We start from the raw sequence: 18,705 nt of genomic DNA, 5'->3' as shown, positions 1-18,705 counted from the left end.
GAGAAGGGGACGCGAGATCTTGGACACTCTCGCGATGCTTCGTCGGTTTGTCCTCGCGACGTTTGCTCCCGCGTTTTTACCGCGGGCGCGGCGAGGACGCGACGCCATTTGCAGGGTCGTCGTCGTCGTCGTGGTCCGTTGACGGGGAAAGGGCGCTGGGCGATTGACACTGTCCGAACAACATTACACGCTTAGATAACAGCATTCGTCGCTAGCAATGGCAACCTTGAAGTTGATCGTGATAGAAAACTTCAAGTCGTGGAGAGGCCGACAGTTGATCGGGCCCTTCATGCGATTCAACTGCATCATCGGCCCGAATGGATCGGGTAATGAGCAGCGTCTCGAGGCTGTGGGCAGCTTGCTGCCTCTCAAGGGTTCCAATGTCCACAAGATCATAAGACAGAGAAGCAGAATAAGGCCATTCGGCCCATCGAGTCTGGCCCGCCATTCAAACATGGCTCATTTCCCCTCGCAACCCCATTCACCTAACCGTCTCCCTGTAACCTTCGACGCCCTTAACTGATAACGGATCCCTGGTGAGAGGCACAACATGCTGGAGTAACTCAGCGGATTAGGCAGCATCTCTGGAGAAATGGAATAGGTGACATTTTGCGTCCAGACCCTTTTATTCAGATTAGTTCAGGGGAGAGGGACGAGAGAAATGAAAAGGTACAAAGAACAAATGAATGAAAAGTATGCAAAAGGACAAATCAAAGCCAGCAATGATAATCAAGGAAAGGTGGATCCCACAATGATCCATTGTTAACAATTGCTAACAATGGACCATTGTGGGCTCCATCTTTCCTTGATTATCAGCATCTCAGCTCCTTCCTACACAAGAATCCTTGGCCCCTGGTTCTCGGAGCCTGAGAGAAGTGTTGGACAAAGCTCTCCCCCTCCCCCCTCCTCTCCACCACAATCAGTATAAAGAAGGATCTCAAATCAAAGCTTCACATATCTATTCCCCAGAGATGTCTGAGCTACTCCAGCACTTTATGCCTTTTTGGAGAATTAATTTGTCTCCAACAGCCTAGAACAACTTGAGATTGTTTCTAAAAGATATATGTGTGTGTGCAGCACTTAACTTGTTTTTTTTAGTGCTGTATTACTTTCTTGCAGGATGAATATTTACAAAATGATTTCACCTTTACTTTCACCAACAGGGAAATCAAATATAATGGATGCCATCAGTTTTGTGATGGGCGAGAGAACTGCTAATCTCAGAGTGAAGCACATGAAAGACTTGATACATGGTGCTCATGTAGGACATCCTGTGTCACCTACTGCAAGGGTCACTATGCTGTACACAATAGAAGATGATGAGGATGTCTCATTTACCAGAGCCATTATTGGTAAAGGAAAGGAGTATCATATTATTGTCATTATATTGTTATAATTTAATGATTGTTCAAGACAACCTTTATTTGAATATTTATTCAGCCACCAGATATTTTAAGAACAACTAAGGATTTGCAATATTTTTTTGTTTTTGGCAGCCAATCTGCATTAATATGTTTCTCCTAATATCTGGCTATACACTGATAATTTATGGATGTTTTTGACATTTAATAATAAAAAGACAAGTCTAGTTCCATGTAACCAGCTTGGAATTGGGTCAAGATTAGTGTTGCCAGCTTTGAAATAGTTTTATCATCAGTATTTGTATTCCTTATCTTGAAATACTTAATTCAACAGAATATTATGAGCTAAGTGTATATGGAAGCTAAATGCTGTCTGTTTTCATTGTCTTTGTCAGGGAATTCTTCAGAATTTCGATTAAATGATAGAGCTATCAGTCGAGCAGAATACGCAAATGAACTTGAAAAAATTGGCATTCTACTGAAGGGTAGAAACTGCCTGGTGTTTCAGGTATTAAGGAAAATATGTTTCTATTTATTTTTATGTTTGGAATGTACGAACAGGAGTAGGCTATTTAACCCGTTTACCCAGCTCTGTCTTCATATTTCTAAATACCTTTTGTGAAATGTACAATCAGTAGGTTGATTTAGCATCTATTGCCATTTGCAGAGCTCTAAATGTTCCCTGATACGCACAAAATGCTGGAGTAACTCTGCGGGACAGGCAACTTCTCTGGAGAGAAGGAATGGGTGACGTTTCGGGTCGAGACCCTTTTTCAGTCACCCATTTCTTCTCTCCAGGGATGCCTGTCCCGCTGAGCTACTACAGCATTTCGTGTCTACCTTCGATTTAACCAACATCTGCAGTACTTTCCTACCTATATTTTTTCCAGATGCTGGTTGAAGCAAGTGAGTGCTTAGTAGCATGGAAAGCATGGAAAGCTATTCTTCTGCTTCTCCCTCTGATTTTTGCACACTCCTGTTGGGACCTGGCTAGTTGGTACATCTTGGGTTTCTGAAGTGTGAGAAACAAGGAGTGTTGGGTGTAGCAGGGCTCTCACTTAACTTTGTTTCTCTGTTGTCAGCCGGGCAACCTTGGCAGCTTTTCAGGTTGCCAAATTACAGTTTAGGTGGTCATTTAAGACAGCTTGCATGACGTGTGCGAAAATGTGCTCGGACGAAGTGCGTAGTTACCAGTGGGAATTATGCTCAATGAAGCATTCACATATTATTTCTGCTTCAAATAAAGTCACAAACTAAACATATTCACCAATCAAGCCATAATATATGCCACAATGACATGCAGCAAAATTATAATACAGTATCTCAACTCTTTTTACACGTTGCAATGAATGCAATTTCTATTATTTCTTTCCACTTCCAAACAAAAATGTGGTTGGATTATTCAGCGTGTGATCAACCTCGGTGAGACCAAGCGCAGGCTTGGCGATCGCTTCGCACAACACCTCCACTCAGTTCGCAATAACCAACCTGATCTCCCGGTGGCTCAACACTTCAACTCCCCCTCCCATTCCGAATCTGACCTTTCTATCCTGGGCCTCCTCCATGGCCAGAGTGAGGCCCACCGCAAATTGCAGGAACAGCACCTCATATTTCGCTTGGGTAGTTTACACCCCAGCGGTATAGACATTGGCTTCTCCAATTTCAGGCAGTCCTTACTTTCTCCCTCCTTCCCCTCCTATTCCCACCTCCAGTTTAAATTCCATTTAGAATATTTTGGAGGACCGGGAAACCAAGAAGCAAGAGTTACTCCAGCTCCAGTGAGTTATTCTGCGTTGGTTTTCAGCGGTCGCGGCAAGGCGGCGACCGGACAGCAATGTCGACCAGATCTCCCACAATGCAAAGAGAGAGAGAAAGTGCCCGGCGCCGACCAGTTACCGTGGCAGTGCGCATGTGCAGGACGGCCGATGATGTGCTGGCCGTGATTGTGCACATGTGCAAGGGAGGATGTGGTGGCAGTGTGCATGTGCAAGACGGTCAGCCGTGCCGGCGGATGAGGAGCGGCGGAGAGCGGAGACCCGGTGGCCCGGACACGGAAACTGATGGTGGGCAGAGACGGAGAGTGACAGAGAGAGATAGAGAGGGGGACCCGCTCAGAGTTGAACGGCAGGTGTCCCGGGTGCTTGCTAAGCCGGGCAAAATTACACGACTTTTAGGTTGCCCGGCAGGTCATTAAGTAGCCATTGGCACCCGGGCAACCGTTAATTTCGAGCCCTGTCTAGTTAAAAATGCACCTCATCTGCCCTCATCGACCTTTTTGGTCACATCTTCAAAAAACTCAATTCAGATATGTGAGACACGACCGCCCAAGTACAAAACCACGCTGACTATCCCTAATCAGCCCTTGCCCATCCAAATGCCTGTGTATCCCTCAGAATGCTCTGGTACCTTTCCAACAACAGTTAAGCTCATTGGCCTATAGTTCCCCGCATTTTCCCTGCAGCCCTTGAAAAGACGCACAATATTTGCCACCCTCCAGTGTCCCGGCACCTCTTTTGTTTTTAAGGACAACTCGTAAGTTTACAAGTCAAGTCTTTAGATTCCAACTTTATATTGCAGGGAGCTGTAGAGAGTATTGCTATGAAGAAACCCAAAGAGAGAACACAATTGTTTGAACAAGTCAGCAATTCGGGGGAATTGTCCAGTGAATATGATATGAAGAAGAAAGAAATGCTAGATGCAGAAGAAGAGGCTCGATTCAATTACAATAAAAAGAAAAATGCAGCAGTTGAGCGCAAACATGCTAAGTATGAGAAAGAAGAGGTAACTAGTCATGTTGAAATAGTTGATTAAATTGGTTATGATTACGTTGAATGAAAATCTGGGTCGTTCTAGCCTGTGAAAAATTAGCTGTTGGCAGAGACATGTTGACCGAAGCAATCAAAATACAGTCTACCCTCGTTATTACTGATCTCCTTATAATGGATTTTGGTTATAACAGACAAACATCCCCACAGTATTCTGACACCACCGTCTATTTAAGAACACATGCTGCTAGTTACACTGCAGGAAGTAATTGCAATTGATAAGCAATTGCTTCAATCGACATTTGTTGCAATGATTATTAAACAATGTAACAAACTTTTGTTTGCAGTCACAAAAATATATTTTTTATTGTTAAAGAGAACTTTGTATTCGAAAGGTGGTTGAAGTGAATTCCTTACTCGGTTACCGTGGAAAATCGGCAATAATGGACACCATTCTCCTTGCTCCCCAATTGTCCGTTATAACGAGGGTTATATGTAAATGCATTGCCGATGAGTTGGAATTAACCAGTGCAGAAACAGACTGCAGCTGCGGCATTATACACAGCAGTCGTTAATAACTGTTGCTGAGATTTAAATGTTAATTTTAAAAATCACATAGTCACAGTAAAACCTATAATCTGGTATGCTCAGGATGTTGGTGCTAGTGTGACGGATTTTCTGGAACAGTGGATGTTATTTTTTGTAAGACCACAACACTTCTTTAATTCAATTCATTTAGGTGTTACGCAGCATGATAATAATTTTTCCAGGGTAGACACAAAATGCTGGAGTAACTCAGCGGGACAGGCAGCATTTATGGAGAGAAGGAATGGGTGACATTTTGGGTCGAGACCCTTTTTCAGTCATCCATTCCTTCTCTCCAGGGATGCCTGTCCCGCTGAGCTACTGCAGCATTTTGTGTCTACCTTCAATTTAAACCAGCATCTGCAGTACTTTCCTACCTATAATTTTTCCAGGTGCTGGTTGAAGCAAGTGAGTGCTTAGTAGCATGGAAAGGTATTCTTTCTTCTGCATCTCCCTCGGATTTTTGCAAACTGCTGTTCAGACCTGGCCAGTTGGTATATCTTGGGTTTCTGAAGTGTGAGAAACAAGGAGGGTTGGGTGTAGTTAAAAATATATTTCAACCATCTGAACCTTTTTAAAAAGAAGAGGGTAAGGAAGAATTTGAGAAGTGTGCACAGGTTTCATAGGTGTACATGTGTATAAGGTGTGAGATGTGAATCAATTTTGGAGTAAGACTAAGTGTTTGAATGATATAACTAAAGTTATGGCTAATGGAATTTACTCCCCTTTCCATTAACCCTGAGAGCCACCTGTACTGAAACAAAGATCTTAGGGTTTTGAATCATCCAAACAGTGGTTATTTTCTCCTCTTGTGAGTACCTGGCCTCCTAGCATGCAGCAGACCCTGCCTCCACCCCGATTCCTCTAGGTGTCCACCTCTTCCACTAGGATCCAGCTGTTAATGTTAGTGAAGCATGGTGCCTACTTCACTGTACATTCTAACCATTGATGGAACATGCTGCATAAGGTGTCATATGGTGAATTGCATAAATATATTTAAAATTTAGGATGAAGTCAAAGTATATATTCGTGTGAGTTGAAGTAAATTGGCAAGAGGCTATTGCAGAACATAAACATAGATGTACTGAGCTACTCCAGATTTTTGTGTCATCTTCAGTTTAAACCAGCATCTGCAGCTCCTTCATACACAGAGATGTAGACAAGTTTGACCTTTTCTTAGTTGGACATTTATTTGCTTCGCTGTTAATAACAGATGTATAGGTAAACTGGCTCACCTAAGCCAGTCCATTGACAGAAATCTTTGATTACCGCATTGGCTGTTAAAGTTGAGAGAGTAGAAGGGTAAAGTTGCAGCTGAAATGGCCATTGTTAAGCCTTCAAAGAATATTTTTTAAATGTAAATTTATTTGAAGCTACTGAAGAATCCCGACTTATCTGTCCCACTCATCAGAGACTACTTTTTGTAAAGAACCCAGCGGTCGGCTTTAGTCTGAAGAAGGGTCTCGACCCGAAACAGCATTGTGTGTCTATCTTAGGCTTTAGTTACTCTCATTTATAGATCTAAAGGACCCCAAATCTGCAGTATATGGCAGCCAGAAATGCTTTTGGACCAGATAATTTTCATGTATTCTTGGGTCAATAATGTAAAAATACTTTATTTATTAAGGTTTAAAATTAAAAATCTAACTTAATTCTAAGTTAATAGCTTAAATGTATAAATATTTTATAGAGATGTTTTTATGTTGGAAATTCTGGCTCCTCACAAATGTTGTTCCACCATTGTCTCAACATTTTTGGAAGCTTGCTCCCTGATCCTATTTTCCACACCCAGGTCAGCTTCAGGAATTTTCAGTACTATGTTTGTCCAGTGCCAGCAAATGATATTTATTTGGCATTGTATTCTGCTTCGCATATTAGTGAGACCCAACTCTCAAAGCAAACGTGCCATCCTGGGATTATTGGATAGCTAGCTCGCACTTACTTGTCAGTCAGTCTGTCCCTTGTTACAGATGTTTGCTATTTAGGTGAATGCATAGCCAATTAGATTAAAATGTTTTGTTTTATTATGTATGTTTGTCATTACAATCTAAATTTTGCCATTTTAAAAAATGAATAATCAAGCTTTTTTTGGTGATTAAATGCTCAGGCAGATCGTTACCAAGTATTGATTGAAGAATTGAAAGAAAGCAAGATTCAGTTGCATCTCTTCCTTTTGTATTATAACGAGATGTTTATAGAAAATTTATGCAATGATCTGCAAGCAAAAAATGAAGCTATAAATAGTCAGAAAATCAGGCAGGCCATGGTAGAAGAAGAAGCGAAAACTGTGAAGAAAGAGATGGGTAAACTGAACCGAGAGGTGCAGCAAATAGAGAAGGAGATAAAGTGAGTTGTTATTCCTCAAGATACGTCAAAATATGTGTTGAACATTAAACTGCCAATCATACCTACTTAGACATTATAATGAAAGATGATTTTGAAATTGCATATCTATTTTTTGCATTTAAAATCCAAAGTTTTGGCACATACACAGCATTTTCTAGTTAGAGCTCTTGAGTTTTGAGCCATTGATGATGAAGTCAGGTTGGTCTTTAATTTGAAAAGAACCTGCAGTTGTAAGAGTTTGCACAGATGTCCTGCTCTTATCCTTCTGGCATTTGTAGGTTTAAAACATTTTGAGGTATTTTTGGCAGGCTGCGATTGGTGCCATTGAATAGGGATTATGATGTGATGTTACCCATTCAAATTATTGTTTTTTTACCTATACAGTTGTATAAATAGATACCAATATATAAATTAATTTATTTTATTATCCTAACACCAGAGCCCATGAATCTAATCTGAATGAGAAGCGGCCCAGCTATATAAAAGCTAAGGAGAACACAAGGCACCACGCGAAGAAGGTAGAGATGGCTAAAAAATCTATGAAAAACTGTGAAAAACAGCACAGCATCCACCAGCAGGAGGTGAAGGAAATGGAATCAGAACTTGAAGATGTGAAAAAACTATGGACAGAATATGAGGAAAAGGCGCAAGCAGAACTAAGCAGCAGAGGTCACAGCATGGAACTGGAAGAGAGCCAAGTAAATAATGAGTGCGACTTGCCTGTTCTCATTTACATTTTATATTCTTTGTATCAATGACTCTTTAATTTTTTCCCATCAAACAGAATAGCCCTCGTGCTGTGGGTCAGTATTTATACTGAGATTGCATTTGCTAACAGCTTCCTGAGCTGGCCAACCTTTTTGATAACAAGGTGAGGTTGTGCTGCTCCAAAAATTTTTTTAATTTCAAGTACCAATCTGTTCCAGCATGCTAGAATATCTGGTGAATGCTGCTGTGTACAGGTATGGTATTTGGGTGGATCTGGAGCCTGGCTCCATCCTAGTGACACCCTTTACAAAAACGGCACATAAATGGAGACATAAACAACATTCTGTATTTTTGTGAGCCCAGATCATAATAAAAGCATAAAATGTTGGATGTATTCAACAGTTCAGACAGCAGCTGTAAGATAAATGGTAGTATGTCAGGACAATCACCTTTTATTAGAATTCTTTCAGCTGCAGGTTTACTCGTCATCCAGGCTATACTCCAGGTGTCCAGATGGGTTTGTGGGAGAGGGACTACAAAAAAAGATTACAATTGTTTTGCTCCTACAAATTAAGAGGTTTGGACCATGAGAAGTTTTATAATTGGGGTCTTTTACTCATGGCATCATATTGTTAGGAATACAAAATCTATTCCTGCTATGCAGGGCCAGATTTACGTATAAGCTTCACAAGCTTAAGTTTAGGGCCTAGAGATCTAGGGGGGCCTCAGCAGGGCCGGATTTACCTATAGGCTTCATTGGCTGATTGGGAGGGGCCGTACATAGGGGATTGGGAGGGGCCTCACAAGTGGAATAGCCTAGGCCCTCTCTTCATCTAAATCCGGCCCTGCTGCTATGCCCTTATTCTTCTATCCAGTGTTGTGACTGTACTGGCTGGTGGTGCAAAGATGGAGCTTAAGTGGAAAACTGCAGGAAATGTTCATTGTTCATGTGTGAGACTTCATTGCGTCCAGAGGGTTCCCTGGGCTTCTTCCTGATGATATACCACAGATCTCTGATGGGTCTGCTGTGCGGGCGAGAAAGGACATATTCAGGGATTGCGATCGTCATGGACAAATGATTCTGTGAATGTGTCCCCATCAGGTGGGTGCTTGACAGTCATGTGGAACACTTCGCCTGATTTAGACACAGTACACTGATGTTTGTGAGGAGGGTTTGCAATGGCAGTGAATTGGGTGCAGTATTTACTTTGGATTATTTCCCCTTCTGTTTGCCTCCATTAACCCAAACCTCTTTAAATGTATTTATTTTGTATCATAAGTTGCTAAAATTGACATTCTCATGAAATTTGGTTGAGAAACCTAGAAAGCATGTGGTAATAACGGAGGTTACACAAAAAAGCTGGAGAAACTCAGCGGGTGCAGCAGCATCTATGGAGCGAAGGAAATAGGCAACGTTTCGGGCCGAAACCCTTCTTCAGACTGATCGGGGGCGGGGGTGGGCGGGGACAAGAAAGGGAAAAGGAGGAGGAACCCGAAGGCTGGGGGATGGGAGGAGACAGCAGGGGGGCTGAGGAAGGGGAGGAGACAGCAAGGACTAACAAAATTGGGAGAATTCGATGTTCATGCCCCTGGGATGCAGACTCCCCAAACGGAATATGAGGTGCTGTTCCTCCAATTTCCGGTGCTGCTCGCTGTGGCCATGGAGGAGACCCAGGACAGAGAGGTCGGAGACGGAGTGGGAGGGGGAGTTGAAGTGCTGAGCCACCGGGAGGTCAGCTGGGTTATTGCGGACCGAGCGGAGGTGTTCGGCGAAACGATCGCCCAACCTCCGCTTGGTCTCACCGATATAGATCTGCTGACATCTGGTAATAACGGAGTTGGGTTAGAATACCATTTCCAGTTGCACTGTACTTAATTTTTGATTTCCTCTGAGTTACACTATGCCATAAATCTAAAATGTAGCCCTTTAATTTATAATAAATGACCATTATTTCTTTAAAGGCTATGGACTTTCTGATAATGAATAGTTCAGGCAAGTGGACAAAGTGCATCTTTCATTTATTTCCTTGTAATTTATATGAAGGAAACTCGTCAACATTGCGGCTCGGATCTTCCAGTTAAATGCTGGCATTCTGGATTACACACTTACTCAGGACTCCTTAAAAAAAAGATCTACGTTCTGAATGTCGATACAGCGGATTGCAGTGAACCTGACAACTGTGCTGCACTTGGATTCAATATAATTAATGATGGAAGAGCACATTTCTATTGATTTAACGGCATCTAGAGGGAAGAATCTCCTTGCTGAGCATGCACAAGGTTAAGCTAGCAAATCCTGCCGATTTTAATGGAGAGGATTGTCGAGAGAAAGATGAGCAATTGCAAACTGATTATTTTTTAATCTAATCGAGTTTATCTAAATGTACTTAGGTGTAATTGTTTCCTAATATTTTAGAATGGTGTTTTAATTTTTCAAGAATTTAATGACAACAATATCAAGTAATTTTTAATATTTTTGAATGTTTGTGAATGTCTACTTTGATTGGAAAATGTTCGTGGTCTTTGAAGGCAGGCTTGCTAATTGATGGAAGATCCAACCCATTGAAAGCAGTACTAATCACCTCTTAGTAATCTAAAACGTTTTAAGTATTTAAAAGAAAATTATATATATTTCTGTAACATATTTTGAATTTATTTGTATTTCAGGCAGAAGAATATAAAGAACTAAAGGAACTAGTGAGAAAAAAATTGTTTGCCATGACCCATGGGCTGGAGAAGTTACGATTGGAACAGAAGTCTGATCGAGACAAGTTGGAACTGGAAGAAAGAAACCATAAATATTTGGAAGTAATTAGATGAAATATGAGCATAAGAGATACGTCATCTGGCTTTTTATTTTAGTGCTGAGATGCAGAAAGTAATCAATGCAAACTAATTACAAAGGGTAGTTTGACTATTTTTTGCAATGTGTGCAAATTTGTCAACTTCTGTGTTAAATGACTAAATCTTTACTTGTAATTGTGTTTCATTCCTTCATAATTTCCTAATTCCTCTAAAAAACATCTGTGTAAACTATTTGGCACATTAATCCATTGTTACTGAGTCCTCCAATGATTATTTTTGTCATGAACCATTTACTTAAAAATCATTAACAATCAAGGTCAAAGAAACTGATTGTACTTAAAAATCCTTTTCCACTTTAGGCAGTCATGCACTCTGCCATGGTAGAAATTGCAAGAGAAAATGGGAAATGTATCGGTGTGGGACCATGTCTGAATAATGGATAAGAGATGCTGAGTGGTTGGGGGTCAGGTTATTGGATTAGGGCCTGAGTAAAGTCTTCATGGGTGAAGACCAGAGCGTCATTGGGTTATTTATTGGTAAGTGCTTGGAGCGGGTGTCATTGGGACCAGTGGTCATGAATTGGAGCCCTGTGGTCATGAATTGGGGCTTGAAGCTAGAGGGTGGAATGGGAAGGAATTTTGACAAAGGGTTGAGCTTGATGGGATGGGACAAAATTTCAAGCAGTGAGATGGGTTCAGGGAAGATGTCAAAAAGAATACAATTAAGTAGGTAAGTTAGATGGTATCTACCCAAGCCAGATTTCCCTCTTGAGAAGTGCAGATTTTCCCTCTGAAAAGCGCACTGATTTTAAAATCTGGTGATTCAACTTATACCTCGGATTCACATGGTCTATTTTTCGGGGCGATGCTGTATAGGAGTACTGTGTTCCATTCTATAAAAAATAAATTAAATTTCATACATGCTGTGCTGAGAAAAAGTGAAATGTCTGGTCCAGTCTGTAAAACAAACAGACTTGCAGCATTCTGAAGCAGAAATTCCCGAACACAAATTCCCTGTGCCCACTTTAATACAGGATAATCCCAATGTTTGACTGAACTATTGGGCAGTGGATATTTCAATAAAAGTGGTTCCTGATACAAAATTAGACTGCTGGTGACAGCATGGAAACTAGTATTGATTACTTGTGTAATTTCAGTGAGACGCGATTTCACATGCAATCAAAGTTTCTCCCTCCCCAGAATCCTGTCCACTTCCTCCCGCCACCATAAGCAGCTTATCGCAAACCAAAAACTGCACTCCGCCACCGCAACTCATTGGTTGAGTTATTTTTGTTGTTTGCTCATGGTTATAAATTGGCTTCAATAAGGTTCTCAGATTTCTGCAGACTTTAATCTGGTTTTGACATGTGGCAAAAGAATTTGGTGAAGGATAATTCAAATTTCTTTATCGTGATTATATTAGACTGGAGTATTTTGCTGTTGAGAGAGGTGGAAGTAATACCGCTGGCATATTTGATGGGAAAACAGGGTAAATAGTTTTAAGAAAATAGAAATGTGGTGGGAGGTGGGGTATTGTTTAAATAGATAGCACAGACATAATATTGATTTGCCACCATGGTTTGAGGTAATTGCCAATGGGTACATTCGACTTTGTCCCATAAATGTGAACAAATAGTTCAGGCGAGAATCTCAGTGTAGTGCTGAGAGAGTGCTCAGAAGTACTGTCTTCATAAAATGTTAAATCTAGACCCCATATTTCCTTTCACTGCCCTGGCACTATTGAAAGATTTTAAGGTTTTCTGACTAACATTCACCAACCAACACCTAAAATAGATGAAAACATTATTTTCCTGATAATTTATAAGATTATAAATATTTATAACATTTGCTCTGCACAATTTTCTTTTTCAGTTTTGCAGTGGTGACACTTTAAAAGTACTTTGGCTTTGAAGTGCCTTAATTCATTTCAAATTCAGAGAAATCCATCATTGATTTCAGAAGAAATATCTTTACCAAACTAGAGAACATGGATAGTGACGTTTCAGGTTGAGACCCTTATTCAAACAATCAGTCTGAAGAATGGTCCTGACCCAAAATGTCACCTATCCATGTTCTCCAGATATGTTGCCTGACCCGCTGAGATACTTCAGCACTTTGTGCCCTCTTGTGTAAACCAGTATCTACAGTTACTTATTTGTACAAAGTAGGGAGGAAAGTTAATGGTATATGCTGGTTTTCAGTCAAATGGCCTGCCACTGTGCCAAATATCCCCATATAATCATGTGTAAGAATAATCACTGAATACAACCTTTGCAAAAAAAAACTTACAAACCCATTCTCCAGGATTGAATTAAAGAGTTAAGATGAAATGAGTTTATAATATAGTAGCATTTTATCTACACTTGTGTGAGATTTTTTGGTCTGAAATAAGATGTTAATTAAGAGACTGAAAGGCATAGTCGAGAAAGGTAATAAAATTAAGATTGGCGTTTGAATTTTCATTGCAGGATTGATTTCATTTTAGTAAACTGTTTTTGTCAATACTAATTTAACAATTACTAAATATATTAATATATAGACAAATTTCATTTTTAGGTTCGAATTAGACACACAGAGCTGGAAATAGACGATTATGTGAAAAGATCAGAAAAGCTGGAAGACTATATTAATATCTGCAAGTAGGTCTTCAATCTCAGGAAAGAGTAATAGATCTTTTACAAGATTATTTGCTGAGGTTAGCTAAAGACTTGCATAACCTGGTAATTCTAAGACTGGTTTCTGTTATATAAATTTTTGTATTTGCTTTATCTTTCAATTAGTTTTTCAGCCTCAGAAGAAAAGTATGCAATTATCTGATAAACATAATAAATAGCAGAAGGGAAATTATCTGATAATTTGATTTAAAATGAGCACACAATGTGAAGGCAGGCCAGGAATGGTGGACAGAGGAGGGGAGAAGGATGATGGATAGGTCATCCTGTTTATAGGCAGGCTGGTGGATGATAGATGTAGGCACACAGAAAAGGAGAGGCTGATGGGGCCAGGTGAGGAGAAGGTTGGGATGGTGGAGACAGCTGCTGGAGGGTGATAAGCAAGGACACTCTACCAGTGCTAGGATCGGGGAAGTAAGAAAAGTAATGGAAACCAGAACTAGATTGGGAGGGAGAGGGAAGACTCTAGGTGAACTGTGAGGTTGGAATGAGGATGAAAGATGTGAGCAATGGAGGATGGAACCAAGAGAGGGATGAAAATAGATGAAGAGATGAAAGGGATGTGGAAATGGGGATAAAAAATGGGAGGACTGGTGGAGGGTGAGAAATTTTATAGAGAAAGTTGTAATGGAAATTCCCAGAGGGAAGGCGACCTTAAAATTGGAAGTTTCAATATTCATGCTTTTGGGTTGTAGATCACTCATGCAGGTGGTCCTCTAATTTGTGTTGGTCCTTACCGTGGCAGTGGAGAAGGCAGAGGATGGAGAAGGGAAACAGGAATTGGAACTCGGGATGGCCACTATGGATACAGGCTAAATGCTCTGCAAAATGGTTGGCCAGTAGAGGAGGTTACATCGCGAGCACCGGATAAGGTGTTCATGAATCTTTGCCTTACCTGGAATGACTTTGTAGGTTCCTGGATGGTGGAGAAGGAGGAGGCATGTACAAGTGTTGCACTTCCTGCAGTTGCAGGGCATAACGTCAGGAGGGGTGGGTGAGTGAAGAGGAATGAACAAACTAGGGAGGGTAAAAGGCCCAAAGGGGGTGCCCAAGAGAAAGAAAACGTTCAAGATCTGCGAAGACGTCAATGATGGACACCTTGCCAAAAAACCGCATGGAGGCAGGGGCGATGAAAAAAAATAGCTCAGTCATAACAGGCCGTGAACGTGCAAAGGTAGAGTTACATGAGGCAATGACTAACATGAGTACATCTTCTGAGACAAGGACATTTCATTAGAGCTGGAAAGGTGTTAATATTTGCAGGGTAGATGGGAATTGAGAGACACATGGAATAACTGATGTTGCCAAAGTAGCAATTCAATTTTCTGTTTAAAACATGTTTTTAGTGTGTTTGTTTACATTGAAGAAGATGATTCTATTTGCAATTTCTATAGTAGAATAGAATCATGGGGAATATGTCTGCTAGTAGTACTCTGCAAGGTAGCATTTTATACCAGCATCCAAATGTGAATGTTTTCAAAATTAGAGCTTCTCTGGCTGAGCAGAAAAAACGGGAAGAAGACTTAACTAATGAAATACAGAATGCAAAGCTACGTATTAGTGAAGTCAGTGAAAAACTAAATGAGGTAGCTGGTGAGCTACAGAATGCTGGGATTGCTCACCATGAAGGACATCGCCAGCAGAGGAAAGCTGAGATACTTGAGAGTTTTAAACGTTTGTATCCAGATTCTGTGGTAAGTGTCATCACAAACAAATGATCTCCACTAAAATATTGCAAATTAATCACTAAAATATTGCAAATTAATTTAAATTAAATATATTGGGCCTGTGATTTGGTCGGGTTGTTATATTGCTGAGAATGAGATTGTGAAACCCTCATTTGTGACTGTTCAATCTTGTTGACCATCACAAATCTTGCTTTCAATAATTTGCATTGTTGTGGGAACCTTTTGACATTTTGGTACCAGATCTGATTAGACTTTGTGATGTGTAACAGTCCAGAGTGTTCTGCGTAAGTAGCCTACATCTCTAAAAGAAAATATTTTGGCTCCAGATGTGGGAAGATCAGTTATCGTAGCATAATTTTGGAGATTTTTGTATGTAGAAATTTCCACAAAAAGGCCTTGTAACTAATTCCATTCTGCTGCCTTTATGTGGTGATTGGCAGCCAGAGCTCTTTCACGGGAAAATGGACCTTGCAAACCAGTAAGTGACTGTAATTCTTCCCAATTTTCAGTCTTGATATGTGAAGAAAAGAAACGGTTTCTTGCCACTCTCAATAGACAATAGGTGCAGGAGTAGGCCATTCGGCCCTTCGAGCCAGCACCGCCATTCAATGTGATCATGGCGGATCATCTCCAATCAGTACCCCGTTCCTGCCTTCTCCTCATATCCCCTGACTGCTATTTTTAAGAGCCTTATCTAGCTCCCTCTCTCTTTTTGTCCCACTTATATGTCATCAATACAATCTATGGATCGTCAAGTCAAGAGTTAATTGTCATGTGTCCCAGATAGGACAATGAAATTCTTGCTTGCTGCAGCACAACAGAATATTGTAAGCAAAAATACAGAACAGTACAGTTCAATACACACAAAATAAGCAGATAAAGTGCCGGCTGTTACAGTTCAGAGTCTGTTTGTTGGCGAGTTTAATAGCCTGATGGCTGTGGGGAAGTAGCTGTTCCTGAACCTGGATGTAACAGATTTCAGGCTCCTGTACCTTCTGCCCGATGGTAGCGGAGAGATGAGTGTATGGCCAGGATGGTGTGGGTCCTTGATGATATTGGCTGCCTTTTTGAGGCAGCGACTGTGATAGATCCCTTCAATGGTGGGAAGTTAAGAGCCGATGATGGACTGGGTAGTGGTTATAACTTTCTGCATCCTTTTCCACTCCTGGACGCTCAGGTTACCGAACCAAGCCATGATGCAACCAGTCAGCATGCTCTCTACTGTGCACCTGTAGAAGTTCGAGAGTCCTCTTTGACATGCCGACTCTCCATAATCTTCTCAGGAAGTAGAAGCGCTGATGTGCTTTCTATATAATTGCATCAGTGTGCTGGGACCAGGAAAGATCTTCGGAAATGTGCACACCCAGGAATTTGAATGTCTTGACCCTTTCCACCATCGTCCTCTTTCCTGTGTAATACATCTTTTCGTTTAGTTTTATTCTATCCCTAACTTCTCTTGTCAGCCACAGTTGCCTTCTACTCCCGTTAGAATCTTTCTTCCTTTTTGGAATGAAATGATCCTGTGTCTTCCGGATTATACCCAGAAATTCCTGCCATTGTTGTTCAACTGTCATTCCTGCTAGGATCCCTTTCCAATCTACCTTGGCCAGCTCCTCTCTCATGCCTTCATAGTCCCCTTTGTTCAACTGCATCACTGACACTTCCGATTTAACCTTCTCCTTCTCAAATTGCAGATTAAAACTATTCATATTATGATCACTACCTCCAAGCGGTTCCTTTACCTCCAGTTCTCTTATCATATCTGGTTCATTGGACAACACTAAATCCAGAATTGCCTTTTCTCTGGCCATCTTCATTACAAGCTGCTCTAAGAATCCATCTCGGAGGCACTCTACAAACTCTCTTTCTTGGGGTCCTGAACCAACCTGATTTTCCCAGTCTAAATCCCCCATCACCACAGTGGCATTACCTTTGTTACATGCCAGTTTGAACTCCTGCTGCAACCTACACCCTACATCAGGGCTACTATTTGGGGGTCTGTAAATAACACCAATTAGTGTCTTCTTGCCTTTACAATTCCTTAACTCAATCCACAGTGACTCTACCTCGTCAGTCCCTATGTCTTCCCTCGCAAGGGACTGAATTCCATCCCTCACCAGCAGAGCTACCCCTCCTCTGCCCACCTGCCTGTCCTTTCTATAGGATGTATAACCCTGAATATTAAGTTCCCAGGCCCGCTCCACCTGCAGCCACGTCTCAGTAATCCTCACAATGACATATCTACCAACCTCTAACTGAGCCTCAAGCTCATCTACTTTACTTCTTATACTTCGCGCATTCATATACAATACTTTTAATTCCTTACGCATCTCACCTTTCACATCGATCCCTATTACACTTGGCCATATTCTCCTATCCTTTCGTGAGCTTTCTTTCCCGTTAATTCTGGGGTCATTAACTATCCCTTTACTCTCTTTCCCTTTAACTCCGTCCTTGACTATCCCATTTGCCATCCCACCCCAGTGTTTCAGTTTAAAACCTGCCTGCCAGAAGTGGCAAAACTGCCTGCCAGAATGTTGGTCCCCTACCTGTTAAGATGCAATCCGTCCCTTTTGTACAGTTCCCCCTTACTCCAAAACAGATCCCAGCGGTCTAAGAATCCAAATCCCTGCCCCCTGCACCAGTTCCTCAGCCACACATTCTGGTCCTGTATCTCCCTGTTCCTGCTCTCGCCAGCACGAGCACGAGGAACTGGAAGATAACCACCCTGGAGGTCCTGCTTTTCAACATTTTTCAAAGCTCTCTAAAGTCACGCTGCAGAATATTCATCCCCTTCTTTCCGACATCATTTGTGCCGACATGCACTACCACTTCCTGCTGTTCATCTTTGCCCTTGAGGATTTTCTGCACTCTGTCCGTGACATCCTGGATCCTGGCACCAGGGAGGCAGCATACCATCCTCGAATCCCGTCTGTTGCCGCAGAAACCCCTGTCCGTACCTCTCACAATGGAGTCTCCAACTAACATGGCGTTACCTGATGTCGGCCTCTTTGGTTTTGGCTCAACAGCCCTTTTTGCTTCGCAAGCCAGTCCGCCACTCAGTGTGCTAACATTATCATACATAAAATGCTGAAAATTATAAAAGTAACTCTTGAGCATGCAATGCACATTATTGGAAGCAATTTTCTGTATTCGAGAAAAGATTTACAATACAATAATACTTTATTAGCCAAGCATGTTTTGCAACATTAGAGGAATTTCATTTGCCAAGTCAGTCATACAAATAAAAAGCAACGGAACACACAAAATACATTTTAAAATAACATAAACAGCCACCACAGTGAAGGGCCTGTCCCACTGCGGGGACCTAATTTACGAGTGTAGAAGAGTTTAGGAGAGTATGAAAAAGTGTCATGGTCGTGTTGTATCGCCGAAGTAGAACACCTCCTTCGACCTTCCTCGACTATGTAGAGAACCTCGTACGAATATGTTGAAGACCTCCTTTGACTGTGTGGAAGACCTCCTTCGACTATGTTGGAGACTATCTATGACTACCTTTGATTACCTTCGACTGCCTTCGATTGCCTTAGATTACCTGCGGATAACATGCTGACCTACTACGACCTACTTCGACTAAACCTACGAGTAAAATAAATATCGATTTTTTCCACGGTGACCTTTTTTTATTCGTGGGCATTTTTCAGCATGCTAAAAAAAAAGGCGCAACCTAACTCTGGCCTCGAGCAAACGGGGACTACTCTCGAGCATGAAGGTGAGTTACAAAGACCTCCTAGGACCTCGTGTCGACCATGCTG

General features: G+C 41.4%; 1 protein-coding gene across 2 annotated transcripts in view; it reads left to right on the top strand.

Moving 5' to 3' along the window:
- The window catches only part of LOC129706142 (structural maintenance of chromosomes protein 1B-like), a 179,686-nt gene that overhangs the window by 134,068 nt on the left and 26,913 nt on the right, over positions 1-18,705 (top strand). Inside the window, exons 1-9 of one of the 2 annotated variants that reach the window (XM_055650157.1) lie at positions 110-326; positions 1,164-1,352; positions 1,757-1,869; positions 3,939-4,142; positions 6,819-7,057; positions 7,497-7,755; positions 10,433-10,573; positions 13,126-13,208; positions 14,728-14,935. In XM_055650157.1, coding sequence (XP_055506132.1) covers positions 218-326; positions 1,164-1,352; positions 1,757-1,869; positions 3,939-4,142; positions 6,819-7,057; positions 7,497-7,755; positions 10,433-10,573; positions 13,126-13,208; positions 14,728-14,935 — 1,545 coding nt within the window. In that variant the 5' untranslated portion in view covers positions 110-217. Of the gene's footprint in view, positions 1-109; positions 327-1,163; positions 1,353-1,756; positions 1,870-3,938; positions 4,143-6,818; positions 7,058-7,496; positions 7,756-10,432; positions 10,574-13,125; positions 13,209-14,727; positions 14,936-18,705 lie in introns of those variants that run through there. The other variant, XM_055650158.1, reaches the window with a different exon arrangement.

The sequence above is a fragment of the Leucoraja erinacea genome, chromosome 19 (genome assembly GCF_028641065.1).
Source record: "Leucoraja erinacea ecotype New England chromosome 19, Leri_hhj_1, whole genome shotgun sequence".
Classification (NCBI taxonomy): Eukaryota; Metazoa; Chordata; class Chondrichthyes; order Rajiformes; family Rajidae; genus Leucoraja; species Leucoraja erinaceus.
The sequence above is the reverse complement of the archived record's forward strand: the minus strand, read 5'-3'. Positions and strand labels throughout refer to the sequence as shown.